This window comes from Saccostrea cucullata, unplaced genomic scaffold, assembly GCF_032062105.1.
Source record: "Saccostrea cucullata isolate Sc308-1 unplaced genomic scaffold, CSIRO_AGI_Scuc_v1 ctg382, whole genome shotgun sequence".
Classification (NCBI taxonomy): domain Eukaryota; kingdom Metazoa; phylum Mollusca; class Bivalvia; order Ostreida; family Ostreidae; genus Saccostrea; species Saccostrea cuccullata.
In genome coordinates this window covers 110,100-127,461 of record NW_026925758.1, presented here as the reverse complement: position 1 = coordinate 127,461, position 17,362 = coordinate 110,100, and the positions used below count along the sequence as shown (strand labels likewise).

General features: G+C 35.2%; 1 protein-coding gene across 3 annotated transcripts in view; it reads right to left on the bottom strand.

Annotated features, from left to right (window-relative positions):
• LOC134269752 (uncharacterized) overlaps window positions 1-17,362 on the bottom strand; it is a 34,227-nt gene that overhangs the window by 15,181 nt on the left and 1,684 nt on the right. For 2 of the 3 annotated variants that reach the window (XM_062751956.1, XM_062751957.1), the window contains exons 2-30: window positions 14,572-14,619; window positions 14,211-14,273; window positions 13,127-13,434; window positions 12,502-12,667; window positions 12,178-12,297; window positions 11,677-11,786; window positions 11,441-11,579; window positions 10,295-10,403; window positions 9,843-9,986; window positions 9,579-9,735; window positions 9,148-9,211; window positions 8,952-9,039; window positions 8,649-8,815; window positions 8,217-8,390; window positions 7,571-7,896; window positions 7,087-7,255; window positions 6,724-6,929; window positions 6,401-6,566; window positions 5,446-5,565; window positions 5,032-5,107; window positions 4,666-4,699; window positions 4,053-4,300; window positions 3,721-3,882; window positions 3,164-3,320; window positions 2,577-2,640; window positions 2,360-2,447; window positions 2,059-2,231; window positions 1,177-1,365; window positions 830-950 (exon numbers count right to left, since the gene is read on the bottom strand). In XM_062751956.1, coding sequence (XP_062607940.1) covers window positions 830-950; window positions 1,177-1,365; window positions 2,059-2,231; window positions 2,360-2,447; window positions 2,577-2,640; window positions 3,164-3,320; window positions 3,721-3,882; window positions 4,053-4,300; window positions 4,666-4,699; window positions 5,032-5,107; window positions 5,446-5,565; window positions 6,401-6,566; window positions 6,724-6,929; window positions 7,087-7,255; window positions 7,571-7,896; window positions 8,217-8,390; window positions 8,649-8,815; window positions 8,952-9,039; window positions 9,148-9,211; window positions 9,579-9,735; window positions 9,843-9,986; window positions 10,295-10,403; window positions 11,441-11,579; window positions 11,677-11,786; window positions 12,178-12,297; window positions 12,502-12,667; window positions 13,127-13,434; window positions 14,211-14,273; window positions 14,572-14,619 — 4,156 coding nt within the window. Of the gene's footprint in view, window positions 1-829; window positions 951-1,176; window positions 1,366-2,058; window positions 2,232-2,359; window positions 2,448-2,576; window positions 2,641-3,163; window positions 3,321-3,720; window positions 3,883-4,052; window positions 4,301-4,665; window positions 4,700-5,031; window positions 5,108-5,445; window positions 5,566-6,400; window positions 6,567-6,723; window positions 6,930-7,086; window positions 7,256-7,570; window positions 7,897-8,216; window positions 8,391-8,648; window positions 8,816-8,951; window positions 9,040-9,147; window positions 9,212-9,578; window positions 9,736-9,842; window positions 9,987-10,294; window positions 10,404-11,440; window positions 11,580-11,676; window positions 11,787-12,177; window positions 12,298-12,501; window positions 12,668-13,126; window positions 13,435-14,210; window positions 14,274-14,571; window positions 14,620-16,741; window positions 16,844-17,362 lie in introns of those variants that run through there. The other variant, XM_062751958.1, reaches the window with a different exon arrangement.

The following is a 17,362-nucleotide window of genomic DNA, read 5'->3' as shown; positions in this document are numbered from 1 at the left end:
GAGCAGAGAAGAAGATTTTCAAAGAATTCATGTATTTTCACTATATAATCAATAGAGCCTCGCCCTAACACTAGAACCCCTGACCCTGGGGCCATAAAATTCACAATTTTGCTAGAGGCACTCTTGCTCATCATAACTATGCACTTAGTTAGTTTATTTAATACCCAGAAGCAGAGAAGAAGATTTTCAAAGAATTCATGTATTTTCACTATATAATCAATAGAGCCCCACCCTAACACCAGAACCCCTGACCCTGGGGCCATAAAATTCACAATTTTGGTAGTGGCACTCTTGCTCATCATAACTATGTGCTTAGTTGGTTTATTTAATTAATACCCAGGAGCAGAGAAGAAGATTTTCAAAGAAATAATGCATTTTCACTACCTACTTATTTAGCCCCGCCCTAGCACTAGAACCCCTGACCCCAGGGCCATGAATTTCACAATTTTGGTAGAGGACTCATGGCTGATTACAATCATGCAAACAGTTTGACTGCTTGATGTCCAGTTGTAAAGAAGAAGATTTTTAAAGATTGCATTTATTTTAGTGGTTTTGGCCCCACCCCTCAGGCCCCAGGGGGGCAGGGATCATGAAATTCACAATTTTTGTTCCCCTTCACCCATAGATGCTTTAGGCCAAATTTGGTTGAAATTGGTTCAGTGGTTGCAGAGAAGAAGCTGAAAATGTTCAAATGTTAATGCACAACGCACGACGACGGACGAAAACAGATAGCAATAGGTCACCTGAGTTTACTCAGGTGACCTAATAATGAAACAAAATAATAAAAGATTAATACAGAAGCAATTCAAAAAAAAAAAAGAGAACATACCTGAGTCATACAGGAAGCCCATGATGATATTTCTGGAGTGATCTGTGTAGTCATTACATGAGGCCTGTTTAATTCTGGGATCATTTACCACACACACTGTCCTGTTTTCATTACTTCTGACCTTGAGGAAAGCATGATCAGTTCATATTATAAATTGATAAGAAATGTAGAGAAGAGTCTTAATAAAGATCTGGTCCTGTTCTTTTCTAAAATATCAAGTTTTTGTAGGAAATTAAAATGCTTGCTATTTTAATTGTTCAAATTCCATGCAGAAAGATCATAATGCAAGTTATTCAGAATAATGTAAGTTTGAGAGAGTGTTTTTGTAAACCTCTTGAAATAACTACCTTCTGTGGTACTAACATAACATTTGTCCAGGCTGGCATCTGGAGCTCCGAGTTAAAGCCTGTCACCATCCCCGTGTAATTCAGAACACAGAGACTCAGGTTTCCTGACCCCTCAGGCTCCCCCAGGGGTGAGGCCCACACAGGAGAGGAGGTCAAATGTTCAGACATCAGCTCACTCACTGTCTGGTTCTGAAATCAAAATACAGAAAAGTTCATTTAATGAATTTCCTACAATACACTTAGTTAAAACATAAGGAAAAGGTACTTTTGATTTCTCAAGAGATTAAATTTTTAATTTTGTATCCCATTTCATAATATTTGATTCCGAATATATTCTTTATTTTCATACAAATATTATGCACCATTTCTTTATAAAGAATTTTACTAGGTATTACCGGGTAAGTTATTTAGAAGTTGAAACACAGGGGCTCGTGTAGAGAAAATAAATCAGTTGAAAAAAATGAGTACCTCGGAGAAAAAAAAACACAAGGGAGGACGCCATTTTGGATACCACCTCGCTTCATCAGCTATTTTCTTGCTTAAATTGTTAAACTAGACATCAAGCCAGTTCATATCCCTTAATTAATGTTTTTTCTTGAAGGTCTTACTTGCAGTTTTAATCTTTCTTTGTTTACATTTACAGTCTTAGTCAATTTATCGCGTAAACATCCAAAATCGACAACTCCTTGGCTTCTGTAGAAAACGAAAGTATATGGCTTGTATGTCTAGTTTAACAATTTAAGCGAGAAACCAGCTGATGAAGCGAGGTGGTATCCAAAATGTGTTTTTTCCCTTGTGTTTTTTTTTTCTCCGAGGTACTCATTTTTTTCAACTGATTTATTTTCTCTACACGAGCCCCTGTGGTTGAAATGCACAATTTACCTTATGATTGACACACCCACAAACAGGGACCCACACATTGCTGGGGTTCCCGGACATCTGACAGTCCGGATCTGTCTCCGTGGGTGCTTCTCTCAGGGGCTGGGGGTTCCTCAGAATATGATGTAAGGATCCCATAGTCCCATTATTAGGAGCTGGGGAAATACCTAGTAACTCTGCAGAGAAGCAAAAAAGGGAACACATTGTTGACAATTAAAAATTGATCTGGAGATTCTTATATTAAAAGTAAAATCAATTCATAATCAGAAAGTTAAATTTCACATCTGAATCTTTCACTCCATACCAGACATCATGTTGTACAGCTCAATGTTTTCAAATGGTTCTATCTGCAGTTTTTCTTTAAAGCCTGGGCCGTGGGCTAGAAACAATGCCTAAAAGATAGGGGATGGTAAACTTCAAATCTTCACAGAGAAACATATGAAGTGGTAGCAAAATTCAACAGGACAGGTGAAATTTTGTGACATTAATGTCTTACTGTGCTAATTTTCATTGACACTCACATGCATTGATTTGTATAAGTTGTCCCACCCATGGTTTCCTCCAGAACAGAAAAAATAGGTCAAGCTTCAATTAAAGTATTAATATTAATACATTAAGTAAATATAGTTATTACTTTGCCTACAACAATTTTAAATACATAATACAGTGGAGCCTCATTTATCCGGACACTTTTGTTCCTAGTCAATTTGTGCGGATACATGAAGCGTCCGGATAAATGAATTACCAGTTAAACAAGATAAAATAACGTTTAAAAATTCCATTCAGATGAAAAATCGTCCGGAAACTGAAGTGTCCGGATATCTGAAGGTTCACTGTATTTATAATTTTAGATTATTTTTTTGTAAATTTAAACCAGCAATTTTTCATTAAAAAAATGGTTTTAATTGATGATGGCCCAGGTCTTTATTTTAAATTTGTTTCATTTACATGTATCTCCCAATAACAAACAAGTAATTTTTAAATTTGTATCTTGATAATGTATCATACTCAACAACCAATATAAATGAATACACATTTCTTTTTTACAATCATGCCAGGCTTTATAATCTGACTTTTTAATCTTTTCCCCTATCTATAACTCCCTTACTCAGTGACCAGCCATTGATCCTGCATGTCCAGTAGAATCTGCCCCATCCTCGGGTTGTTGTAGTAGTGGAACCTCTTAGGGATGGTCTCTCCTGTAAACACTTTCATCTTGGGGTGCTGACACATCATTTCTCCTACTACCTCCTGGACAGGTCTGGCTTAATAGAGAAAGTCTTCATTTACAAATATAAAAAAAAAACAGGTCTTGCTTATTTGAACTAAGTCATCATTTACATACAAAGAAGTAGGTCTGGTTTAATGAACAAAAAGATCATCATTTATGTAAACCTGTACATACACATAAAACCGTACAATGAATACTGCTAGGAGCATTATGTAGTTTTTCAGGCACACTGTATGTGAACATATTATGCCCAGGTAGTTGGTTTAAATAATTATAATTAGCAAAATTTCAATTAACAGTGAACTCTATATTTTAATTTAGATCAGAACAATCGATTTTCACATTCTCATATACATGTTTATCCTAAATTATTTTCTCAGGGAACACAAGGTTTGTGTGTGACTATACATGTAGTTATAATTAGAAACTCTTACTGTTGTTTTGATCATTTGGATATATCTTGTATTTAGAGACTTTGTGGAATTTTGTCTCCACTCTTCCAAATGTTCCACCAAAGATTGTTAAGTCCTTGATCATTTCTTTATCCATATAGTAGGGAAGCTTCACAACCTGAGAACAGCTTACATCATCCATCCCTGCAAAGAAAGATAGTTACAATTCTTAGGGTTCTTGTTTCTGACTCATGAAGAAATCAAATTCAATTTTTTCCTCTGGATTCAGCCTATTTCACTATTACCAAACAAACTTGCATTCTTACAATAGTGAGCAATACAGCACACATAAGTACACATCCCTAAAACTTTACCGTGGTCAGCGATGACGACAATGTTGACACAGTTGTGGAGTCCTTTGTGGTACAGCGTGTCCATTAATCGGGACAACATGTCATCTACATTCAGAAGCTGGTCACTAACCACCTGGCTCTCTGGTCCCCCCTGGTGCCCCGCGTGATCCGGCTGGTCAAAGTACAGAGTGATAAAATCCGGTTTTTCATCTTCTGGTAACGTCAACCATCTGATCACCTCCCAGACCCTCTCAGGGAAACCCACGGAACTGTTATATATCAGAAACAGGTCAAACAATTAAATTACTTATTACAAAAACAACAATAGGACTTGAAGGAGCTATATTTATATATACATTGTATCAATATTGTATTTTTTGGATATACGTGTAAAGATCAACCTCAATCTACAAGTTGTTAAATCAAACATTATGAAAGTTGGCCCAGTTACAATATTGATGGAGAATTGTTATAGCATGTAGTTTTCATGTTCATACTGAATGGTAAATTTGAAGGCAAAGTCCATTATTAAACACCTTTTAATGAAACCCAAAAGTGTGCGATACACTTGAGACTTATCCTGGCATCAATGTACCATGTAGTTGTAGATTACAGTATATGACTGAATACATACCCACTGTATGGCTTCCATATGTCTGGATAAACTCCTACAATTCAATTATAAAGAGAACCTTGATTAGTGTGTATAAAACTGCATGGACACAACTCTTTAAATATTGTCAGGTACATGAATATGCATTTGGATAATTGTGTTACATGTACATGTATCAGAGAAAAAGTGCATCATTAGATACATAATCCATTAATTTATTCACAATAGGGCACAAATTCATGACTTTGGTTCGTGAGGAATTAAAAAACTGTGTTAAACAAATATTCATTATAGTCATAACTGAAGTTGAACAATGTCTAATATAAACACAGCTACATTGTAAATCCTGAATGTATCTACATAAATTTACAGAGTAGTATACTGTACCTGAAATGTTGACATCAGACCCCGGCCAGAAGAATGTGGCCGTCTTCTTACTGTGTTTCTTGGCTGTTATCCAGAGCTAAATAAGTACAGTCTTACGTTATTATCTTGAACTTGATCAGACTATGATAATTGAAGAAACAAGATATTGAGGGTTAATTAAAACAAAAAGAAAAAGTCAACAGGACTGCAAAAACAGTTCCATATATCTAGATTTGAGATATCAGTGTCTGAGATATGAAAGTTCAACTGTTACAGATAACATATACATGTATATTAAATGCAATGTACATGTATATCATTCTAAATGTATAATGAAAGTATAGCACTATTTCAAACTGTAAGACTTTACATTATAGAATATTACTGTACTGAATTATTTGAAATTCGTTATAAAGTCTATTTTATTGGACATACCGGTTCTCCTCCCCACCATCGGGGGTCCCCCTTAGTCTTACTGGACAGTGTAAACACCTCCCCAATCTCTGAGTCATACATGTTGTTTGAAATAATACCATGAGACTCGGGGTACATGCCCTGTAGATAAACATACATAAATGAGTTAACTAAATTAAACCTAGTTCAGATATTTTACCATGATCTAAATAAAATCAGAGACCTATAGGCCCCAATGCTCACCTGAGTCACCTTCCCTTGCTATTTTTCATAACAGGTGCCAAATTCTACCTCCTGTGTCTCATTATTTGAACAAAATTCAATGTACATTTTAATATCTAAATTTTTGACTATGTATTGAGTTATCATGACCATGCCATTCTTTACCAAAAAAATTTTTTTCTTTGATTCTGCGGCCCCAACAAACACCAGAGAGCCATAAGTTGTTAAAAAAAGGACCTAAGGATGTTAATGTAATATTAAAGATATTTTAAGACACCAACCCTATCTATCTTTCCATATGTATGTACATTCCATTCCCTTCAAGAGGACTTCATTTGAATCCCCTACACCCAAAAATGCTTAATACTGACCAAGGGTTTCAGGAGAATGTTAAAAATGCAAGTTTACAGATAGACAGATTGATAGACATTAAGACAGGTGGACATCAGATCAAATGGTCAGAAATGAATATCATTGACAGCATTCACATGTAAGAGGGCAGGGGAAATTTTACAGCAGAATTTGGTATCAAACCTAGGATATCTGCAATACTAGTCAGGTGTTCTAATCAAAGTCTAATCAAAGTCTAACTCTATAAACCATAACGTATATTTTGATTGATAACTTTGACCAGCTGTTGCTATTGACATACCGTGACAATGGCGTAGCTGTTGCTATTGACATACTGTGACAATGGTGTAGCTGTTGCTATTGACATACTGTGACAATGGTGTAGCTGTTGTTATTGACATACCGTGACAATGGTGTAGTGGTTAGGGAAGGTCACTGTAGGGTACACAGATCTCATGTAGGGGGTGTGGACTCCACACTCCCTCATCTTCTGGATGACAGGGGTCAGCTTCTGCTTTAAGTAATCAGCTCGGAACCCATCCAGTGAAATTAGTAAAAGTGGAACTTTCCTGCAATAGGTTAACATCCATCACCCTACTGCACTGTTTAAGGTCAAGCATTTTTTTAAGATATAAAATTTTTGTTCCATAAATGTTTTAAGCCTTATTCAACTCCTTTTTACTTTTTTTTTTTATTTCCTACTAAATTAAAAGAATAGCTAATTACCCAGGACAAGTGTTCTGGCTTTTGTCTTCACAAGGGAGGTCACTCCATTTGTAGGAGATATTTTGCAGTGGCCAGAGTGACGTGGGGAGGAAGGTCCGAGGACGAGCTGAGGTCCGCTCCTCAAAATCAGTCAGGAACCTCAACCCTGTCAACAGCTCAATGTCTCGGATTCTTGCTACGTTCTGACGTAAATATTCCTCCTCTGGCTTAAATGTATTAAAAAGATAAGAACAGCCTTCTTTAAATATTGTTTTGATTGCAATGTCTTTTTACACATCTATGTAAATAAAAATGTAAAACTACAGTTTATACTTGTAAGATTAGATAAAAAATTAATTCAAAATATATTTCTTAATGATTTACCACACAGTTTGGAACTGACTGTAAGTTAGGTAGAATAAAGGACATGATGTCTAGATTCTGTACAGGGCAGCTGGTCACTGAGGAATGATGGGAAGGGTCTGAACAGCGAATCAGGACAACGTAGAAATGGGTGGGAAGGGGTATCTTCTGAGTGCCAATGTCAACATATCTAACAATAGGGATTACCAGGAATTCACACCATGTAGCAAAGGGAATTTTATTTTTTGTAAGTTTAAACATAATTATGATCTTATGGGATGTAATAAAATGAAATACATGTATAATGAATCAACAGTGTTCATCCCTGGCACTTTGCTATATGTATATTTCATAGTATATGCAATTCTTCTGACATAACAAATGGCAAACATTAAATGAATTGAAAGTATACTACAATTCATGATATTGTGACAATTGATTAAAAGATTAAAAAGCATGTAATTACAAAAAAGCAATCAAGCCTGTAAATTCTTGAGAGACTTACTTTGTTTGAGCAGTCAGTCCTTCATACAGACCGTCCTTGTTATAATCAAAGGCGGGTCCTACTGTCACACTGAGGTCACCTGGCTGTCCCGCAAAATCTGAGAGTATCCTCCACAGGTAAGCCCAAATCCCCGACTTAAATCCCTGGTACATGGGCACAATGTTAGAGCTGAAGCTAGGCTCAGTGTTACTGTTGTCTGATTTAAATCCATCATTGAACAGTGAAGCAAATGTCACGTTATCATTCTCGTAGTCAGAGCACGGAAAACTGCTGTTTGTGGGAATTCTTCCATCAGTGATGATGCAGGTGTCCTTCATATTTAAATTCTGTAACAGGATTCTTTTTTATTTATTACTTACAAGACACATAACCTGAAAAATAGTTGACACTACTAGAATGAAATTCAATGTTAAAACAGAGAAACAAGATTTTAAAAGTTTGAATCTAGTCATTAAAAATTTTAAACATATGTATAAAGAAATCAATCCCCCCCCTTATTTTAAACAGTCAGTTCTGCCTCCTCATCTAGGTACTTTGGAAACTTTCATTTTGAAATGTTTCTTTTCTACTGGGAGAATTTAGGACAATGGATAGAGATAGAGAAATATACATGTATCATGTGTAGGTGAGCTATCAGTGGATATACCTGACCGTCCTTCAGGACGTAGGAGTTCCATGCTGGCATGTTAAACTTGTGACTGTAAGCTGTGGAGTACTCTGTGTTGTGTAGAACACAGGCCTCTAGATCACTGGTCTGTTGTATAACGCCAAAGGGCAGGGACTGGCTACCATCAGCCGAGGGGTACACAACAGGGGAACTCTGAAAAGATAATACAGTGTTAACTAAAGTTGGAACTTGTACATACATGTACAACCAATTCTTTTGAGCTTCCTTCTATTTACCATGCTTCAAGAATTAAAGGAAATAATAATTTGAAATATTTGCAGCAATTAATATTTAAGCAGATGTGTTCTTAAGAATCATCACTCATCATGGAGGACTGATTTCATTGATTGCCATTATGATGATGTACCACATAACCACTACAGTTCTGATAATGTATAAATTACCACCTACCGTGTTACAGTTACAGTTTCTCTGTGGGGCGGACACCCTCCCTGTGGGGGTGGGACAGTTCCTGTAGCTGACTGTGGGGGTGACTTGTAGAGCTGGGGGTCTGTACAACAGGTCATGAAGAGCCCCCGGGGTTCCATTGTTAGGGGCTGGACTTATCCCAATTAAATCTTTAAAAAATCCTTGTAAATTATTTTATTAACAAATTGATGACATAAGATACTAATCAACATATTTTCACATCAACTTTGATGATATTTTAAAGTCTAGTGATGCCAATTTTCTACCTGCTTTATGTCAAAATACCTGACATAAGATTGTACAACTCAATATTCTCAAAAGGCTGGGAGCTGTAATTCTGTTTGAAGCCCGGGCCATGGGCCAAGAACAAAGCCTGAAAATGGTAGAATGGTGATACATTAATTTTTTTAAGATTTGAAAGACTGCACCCCATAAAACTGACTAAGTCTTATTTAGAAAAACATAATTTTCTCATACAAACCTGCATGCTTTTGTATAAGTTATCAAATCCATGGTTTCCCTCTAAACAGTAGGTATGTTTATCTCTGAAATGTATGATATCACAGATAAACCAGTCTGAAACAATATGATTCTGTGTTCTAAATAGTATTGGAAACTAATTCATCTTCACTTTTAGTAAACCTGTCCCAGACTTATACATGTACATGTTAATACAAAGAACACAAATTATAATTGATGATCCACATTTAACTACTATAAAACAAATGTTGAGAAATATTGTTACCCTTCAGTATATATAATTTGATCAAAATAAAATAAGTTTGCTGATATTCACATGTTCTGTAGACTTCAAATAATTATCCAAATATTTTAAATGTTGTATTGATCATTAAAAGTGCTTTCAAACTTAGCTAATGGACACTCCTTTGCTTTTACACTCTGTTCTCTTACTTAGCTACCATCCATTTCGCCTGTACATCCACGACAATATCTCCAATCCTCTTGTTGTTTGCATAATGGTGTCTGACGGGGATGTCCGACTTTGTAAACATTTGAAGATGTCCGCTCTTACACGACAACTTGTTCATCACTTCCTCTACAGATGATGCTGGGGGCGAAAAAGCATCACGCATGTAGATACATATTACTGAATTAGAAGGAAGGTATATCTTTATTCAAATCTTGCTTTAACATTCAACTTCTCTAAATACTTACAGTTTTTCCTTTTTTTCACCACCTTTTTCTCTTCGTAGAAGTCTTTGTGTATACTGCCGATCGTCCCATCAAAAATGAGGTAATCTTTTGTGTTCATGTAGTTATTTAGAAACACTCTTCGAGAGCATGCAGTCTTCTCCATTCCTAAAAAGCAGTAGTGGTAAATTATAAACCAGATAAACATTATCAAGATTTTAAACTTTCACCACTTTGTAGAGATACTATATTGTATCTAGATTTTAACGTGATCTGCCAGCATAAATTATTAAGATTTTAAACTTTCACCACTTGGTAGAGACACTATACAGTATCTAGATTTTACTGTGATCTGCCAGTATACTTAGATTAACACAGTCGTGGATCTATATTGTATCTAAATTTTAACGTGATCTGCCAGTATACCGGTAATTAGATTAACACAGTCGTGGATCTATATTGTATCTAGATTTTACCGTGATCTGCCAGTATGATTAGATTAACACAGTTGTGGATCTGCCTTCTGTATAACCCATTCATCAGACGAGAGACTATACTGTCCATCTTTCCCAGCATTTCATTCACCTTAAAAAAAATGACATACCTTACACTTAGAAATCATGATACATACACATCTAAAAATAACAACATACCAAGATAATTTTTTAACAAGTGGGTGTAAAAAGAGGAGTAGGCCATAAATAACTTGTTTGTCTCTATCAATATCAGAAAGGCAATGTTGGCATGATTGTAATAATCAACGAACCCTCTACCATATTTTGAAATTCATGACCCAAAGGTCGGGGTTCAGGAGTAGGAGAGGGGCTCTATTGATCATACAGTAAATAAGAGGCAAAGGGCCACAATGCTCATTTGAGTCACTATAGCCCTAATACTATTCCTCATCAGCAGATTTTCATCCCATAGATATATGCCTAAAATAATTAAGGATGCTCTAAACACTGCACACTAAAGAGCTCTATTTATTGGGTAGTTTTATGCAGTTAGAGTGGTCTGCCCTTAGATGTAAGATTAAGGAAATTGTTATTTACCGTTAATTACATAATTCATAATACATGTAGATTAGAATATTTTTAGCATTATATAAGACCAAGAGTAAGAAATTTAATTAATTATTTTCGTTAATTTTCCCAATGTAGGTAAACAACAGTGATTTTTGTTAAGAAATAGTCCATTGTCTTTGAACATTTTTCAAGGCACGTACCCTATGTTCTAAATGAACGAAAAAGTCTCAACATGCATATCTTTATTTATTGTTTTTTTGACTCTGAGAAAAATATATCATGATATATTTTTCTCAGAGTTGAAAAAACATTTTCTCTCAGTGTTTAGAGCTTCCTTAAATACCAAAAAAGAGAAACTCATCTAATCCAACATGTAATGGAACACTTATTATGTACTGGAATGAACAGGGTGTTGTTATATGCGATGTAAAATGGAGAACAGAAAAGTGAGACTTAAAATGAAGATTGGAATTCACAGTAAAATGGATCACACAATTGTGGGATAAGACAGTTTTTACTGTACCTCTACACATGCTAGATTTAAGATAAAAATCACCAAAAAAATCCTGATTAGTGTTAAATCTTAATACAACAAACCTCTGGTCCGTCCGGTCCTACTTCATGCCCTGTGTGGTCAGGTTCATCAAAGTACAGTGTGACAAAGTCTGGTCGGTCACTAGTGGTCATACTAAGCCAGTCCAGGACGGTGTCCACTCTCTCCTCGTATAATATCTTCCTAAATGACAAGTTAACAATTCTCAGTACTTTTCTGTGGGAAGTTTTTGATCTTTTAATTCTATTTTGAATGGTTGCTATCTCCAGAAATGACTTACCCATCATAAGGTTTCCAGATATCTGGGTAATATCCACTAATGTTGACATCAGCTCCAACCCAGAAGAAAGATGCACTCTTTTTCCCTTGTTTGTGAGCTGTTATCCACAACTGTTTTTAATAAACATCTAATTATAATAAATTCAAATTTTAATCAAAATCACTACCTAACATTAAATATGACTAGAAATTTACGAATATATTAAATTTTACGGAAGTCAGGAGAGTGATTATCGGTGATCCTTTAGAACTTGATTTGAGGGATTATCAAAAAATGTGTATAGACTTGTGCAATAAAATTATCTGAATTTGTCAGTTCTTTGAGATCTTATCATAAATTAAATAAAGACTTAAAAAGGTTTGAACAGGCCAGACAAAATGTTGAATTCATATATTCAGTGTCACTATTTAAGTGAATTACATGTATGACACCCTCAGATGTCTGTAATACCATCATAAATCCATAACCTATAGAGAGTGCCCTTCTTAAATTTGTACTCACCGGCTCCCCGCCCCACCACTCAGGGTTACTCTTGGCATCTGTGTAGATGTGGAAGGTGTCGTTTATTTTTTCATCGTACATATTGTTGTCCACAATCCCATGAGATTCAGGATACAGCCCCTAAATTCAAATCAACATCAAAATAAGCAATGCCATTCAATCATACATCTGTGTACCTAATTTCAAAATGAACCTTAGACTGATTTAGGATGCAGTGTAGAAATGATATGCAATATGTTTCAAATAATTTTAAAGGAATTCCTCTTCTGACATTGAAATTATGACTAAGTATAAAGTTGTACAAAAAAGTTAAGCTAGACATACAGTGACGATGCTGTAATGGTTTGGAAATGTCAGTGTTGGATACACAGATCTCATGTATGGAGTATGTACACCACAATGGCTGAGCTTCTGTAAAGTGGGTGTCAGGTTCCTGGTCAGGTAATCTGCTCGGAAGCCATCCAAAGACACAAGCAGCAGAGGAGGGGTGCTGAAAACAGCAAATATCTCTATTATTAATCATCATATAGGGTGTACTGTAAAGGAAATTCTTTTTCAGATAAATGTTCATAGCAAAGTGGTTCTTAAATTTATTTAGGCATTTGCTAGTGAGACAACTTGGTTAGGCATTGATAATTTATATGGATAAAAGTAAGTTTTGTGTTAGTATTTAGAAATAAGAATTGATTAACCCAGAAGTTTTATATTTCCAGCAGAGTAACGTACATGTACATCATACATATACATGGTATATAAAGGTATTTAAATCTGCTCTCCTTTTTTTTTTTTTTTTTTGGAACAGACTAAAAACCCTTTGTTTTCAAAATGTACAAAAGTCATATTTCTCTGATTATTTTATTTAAACATTATCAATTCAAAGTATTCCATGACTGACTTTTAATTCAGTTATTATCAATTCAATATACATGTATTCCATGACAAACCATACCTCCATGGGCATGTATTTTGTGTGGAATCATGCGGCAGACAGGGTTCGTCTATCCAGTTTTTTCCCGTGTCTGTTGTTGTGAGTTTGCCTGGTGAAGTGGTCAGCTTATCTGGTGAAGTGATCAGCTTATCTGGTGATGTGGATTGAGTGGTGGACACAGTGGGCGGAGGAGTGAACGTGGAGGTTGGAATAGGTGTGGTGGTAGAGCCATGGAGTTCATCTTTATCAGACTCTTCATTATCACTGTCTTTCTTTCTGAGTCCTATTCCTAACCCAATACCAAGACTGACAGCTATTCCAAGTATCAGCTAAAAAAATACAATACAACAAAGGTTCAATCACTCAGACACTACATTAAAGGTTTTTTTTCTATCAGTGTTTAGGCTTAAAACTCACCATAAAATATTTTATAAACCAGAACTGCAGAATGTAGGTTTGTCAGCCCTGCCAAATATTTAAAAGGTTGAGAAAAAAAAAACTTTTCTTTTTTTCTTTTTACATTGTAACTCTATGACGTAACGTAAATAACGTTAGTCAAAAAAGGAGGGAAGTAGAGCAGTTGCATCCCTTAATTTGCCAATTTCTAAAACTAAGTCCATCCTGTATGTATTTTGGTCGTTTAAACGAGGTACTGAAGCTAGAGAATGAAATCTTTGATATATCTTATCATGTGCCAATATGTGGCCACCAGCTGGTTATCCAACAAGTTTACCGTGAATCAAATCAAAACTTGAAAGCAATAAAATAAAATCCACCAGCTAAATACTACTCAATATTACTCATGCAGAATATAATTCCATTAATGCCTTCAAAATATATGTTCTTTATTTTCAAAGACATAATATTAAACTGAAAGATTATTATTAAACTGATATAAAAATCATAATATTGCACAACCGACTTCACTTTCTCACTTCAAAATTACCTCCCTCCTTACAGCACAAGCAGGATATACCATAGGCGCGAAAATTACAAACAAAAACGAACAAATACTATGTTTCCGATATACTCTCTCTCTCTCTCTCTCTCTCTCTCTCTCTCTCTCTCTCTCTCTCTCTCTCTCTCTCTCTCTCATATAACTTACAATTACAGCTGTGATGATATACCGTGACCGCTTTTTCCGTCTGGCACGGTCACCCTCGAATAACTTAGAAAAAAAAGAATATCATGATATTAATTTAGCACAACTCCGAAGGTGTAAAATAATTTTTAAAAAAAGAAGAAGAAAAAAAGAAAAAGAAGGAAAATTTTTGTCTAGGTTTTTTCCCCCAAATATTCCCTGTTATTTAAAATAGGGTTTAAAGATGTGAACTTTTATTTTTTTTAAATAAAAGTTGCTCTTTCCTTATTAAAAAAAAATTAGACATTTTACGACTGAAATTTTTATCTTTCACAATCTGCAACCCTTTTAAAGCTCGTTCCCAGAACGACCAGTATATATGTACCTCAGTAGTGGACGCATAGTTGGTTTGAGAGGCTTCGCCGTCAGAGTCCTGAAAAGTCGAAATGATATTTTATGACCAGAATAAAAAATAATTTGTCATGATAATTAAGGCCCATAGGCGTCGGGGTTAACCGGGGGGGGGGCTTAGCCCCCCCTCCACTTTTTTTTACTGCACCTCAAGTCCAACTGAGGATGAATTGCATTTTTTGCTAGAATGTTCACTTTATAATGACTCAAGAAGAGAGTTTTTAGATAAAATCTTTAAAACCTTTCCTAATTTGATACTGCTTAACAATGTTGACCTGTTTACATGGATTATGTCAAATGAAGATTCTGAGTTTGTTGTTTTATTATGCCAACTTTTAAATGCAAATTTTAATAAGAGAAAACAACATAGTTCAATATAGGCATATTGCAGATATTATACATAGGCCACTTATAATGTACATTCTATACATCCTAAAAGAAGATAACTAACTCTCAGTTCATTATACAATGTTTGTTTTGTTCTGTTTTGTATATGTATAACTGTGATGATTTTGGACACTGTTCTGTATGCTCCACTGTGGGCCCAAATTGGTTGAATAAAAATATTCTATACTTAGTATAGACATTGAACATTGTTGCGTAGGTTTAGCCCCCCCCCCCCCACACACACACACACTTTGCACAGAGAAGTCGCAGTATAGGTTAAAATTGAGGGAAGTGGTGGTATTCGAAAAAAAATAAAAAAATTGTGGTACTGAAGATAGAAACCCCCTCCCCCCACCTCCCCCCCCCCCCCCCACCCCCCCCCCCACCCCACCCCACCCCCGAAATTGGAATTTTTTTTTTTTTTTTTTTTGCTTGTCAGTTTTTTTTTTTTGGGAAGGTATAATTTTTTTTTTCACTTAGCCCCCCCCCACTTTCAATTTGCTTCCGACGCCAATGAGGCCTCTTCCTTGTGTCAAGGATCTGTGATCTTGTTCCTGTTTGTGTAGTGGGCACCCTGAAGACATTAACATATGTGATGGGGATGTAAAATTTATTTTCATTTCAATATTGTTATATTCAAAAGTATGGGATAGATGTACTCAACATTAGGACATACATGTACATGTATAGTCTAACATCCGCTAATCTCCGGATACAAACCCATAATAAACAATCAACACTTTATGTAAGTGTGTCCAATGTGCAGTGCATGCAGTTCATGATTAACTAATTTTCAATTTAAATCGTGCACAAATCGTTCTTAAAAAAAAAAAAATATGGGCGCACTAAGCAGAAATTTTTAGCAATTTTTATGCCCCCTCCGGATCGAAAGATCCCAGAGAACTTTAACATACCCCATAACTATTGAATGGGGGCTTTCATATTTCACAAGTTTTTGGGTACCATCGAATTTGACCTCTTGACCATGGAATTTGACCTACTTTTACAAAATACAACACTTTAACACTGACCATAATTTTTGACACTTGGAGCTAGGGCTTTCATACTTCAGAATTGTATTTATTGTAACAAGACTTCAGCTTGTACAAGTATTTTTGACCTTGACCTAAGAAAAGCCACTTTATTTTTGGTCATAACTTATGAAAAATAGAACTAAGGCTTTTATATTTCACATGTGTATTCCTTGTATTAAGACCTTTCTTTGGGTACCACGACTTTTTACCTTGACCTTTGATCTTTGACTTGTTTTTGAGAGGATTCGACCCTCACCATAAGCTGCCATATGGGGCATCAGTGTTTCACAAACACATCTTGTTATTCATCATATATAAACATGCATCTTAATTTTTTCTGTTAAAATATAGACAAAAAAAAAAGATTTTAGCGATTTTGAAGGTAAATGTGATAATATTTTATGGATTGAAAAAAATTAGATTTCGCCTGAATATAGTTTACATGAAGTGATATTGACTTTATTATTCAGTATAATTATTTGCTGTTTTATAAGCAAGATCTCAATTACTATATGTTTATGCGCAAAATCATACAAGCGTGTCTCACGCGATGCTTGACATATATAGGACGTGCATATCGGCGTCTTTTATGCAAGATTTACCGTTTAATATCGAAAATAAGTTGAATTATGTTAAGTAGATATATTTTCTGGGTTTTAGCTTTCCTAGGTAAATTATGGTAAGTTTTGATTATTGTATTTATGTGTAACCCTCCTAACTTACCTGTATGAAATTGTAGTAACGTGCCATTCTCACTTAAACCAGACAAACTCCGTTCACAATTTAAAACCATGTCATTTTCCGTCACATTCAGTACAGTTTGTGTGATTTCTGCGGTCTAGTATAAATTTGTACACTTCACACAAATAATGTACAACAGTCAAATTATTATTATTTATTATATACAGAGCATTACATGTACATCCTGTTTGATTATACCTTGTACTAGTATCTAAATTCTATCTATAGTTCTTTCATTTGAATTCCGTGTGACAAGACATTTTCTTTGAGAGCAACATTTCTTACCTCCTGTCTTGATCTTGGAGTGTGACCTACTTTTCAAAAATTTAAATCATGGCACAACATGTATCTTTTGAATTACTGGTACTAGAGCTTTCACATATGTATACCTTGTATTCCCTTGGAAAAGATCTGCGTAATAACCAACATTTGCTAACTTTTAACTTTAATGTTGAAAAACACCCTTTAATTTTGACTTGAGCTATCATACGGTTGTATCAGTGCTTTACAAGCACTTGTTCTTTATTCGAGTTTTTTAACTTGGAGGTACATTATTAGCTAACACAAAAAATGTTGAAGAAAAACACCAATCTACCCAAATAT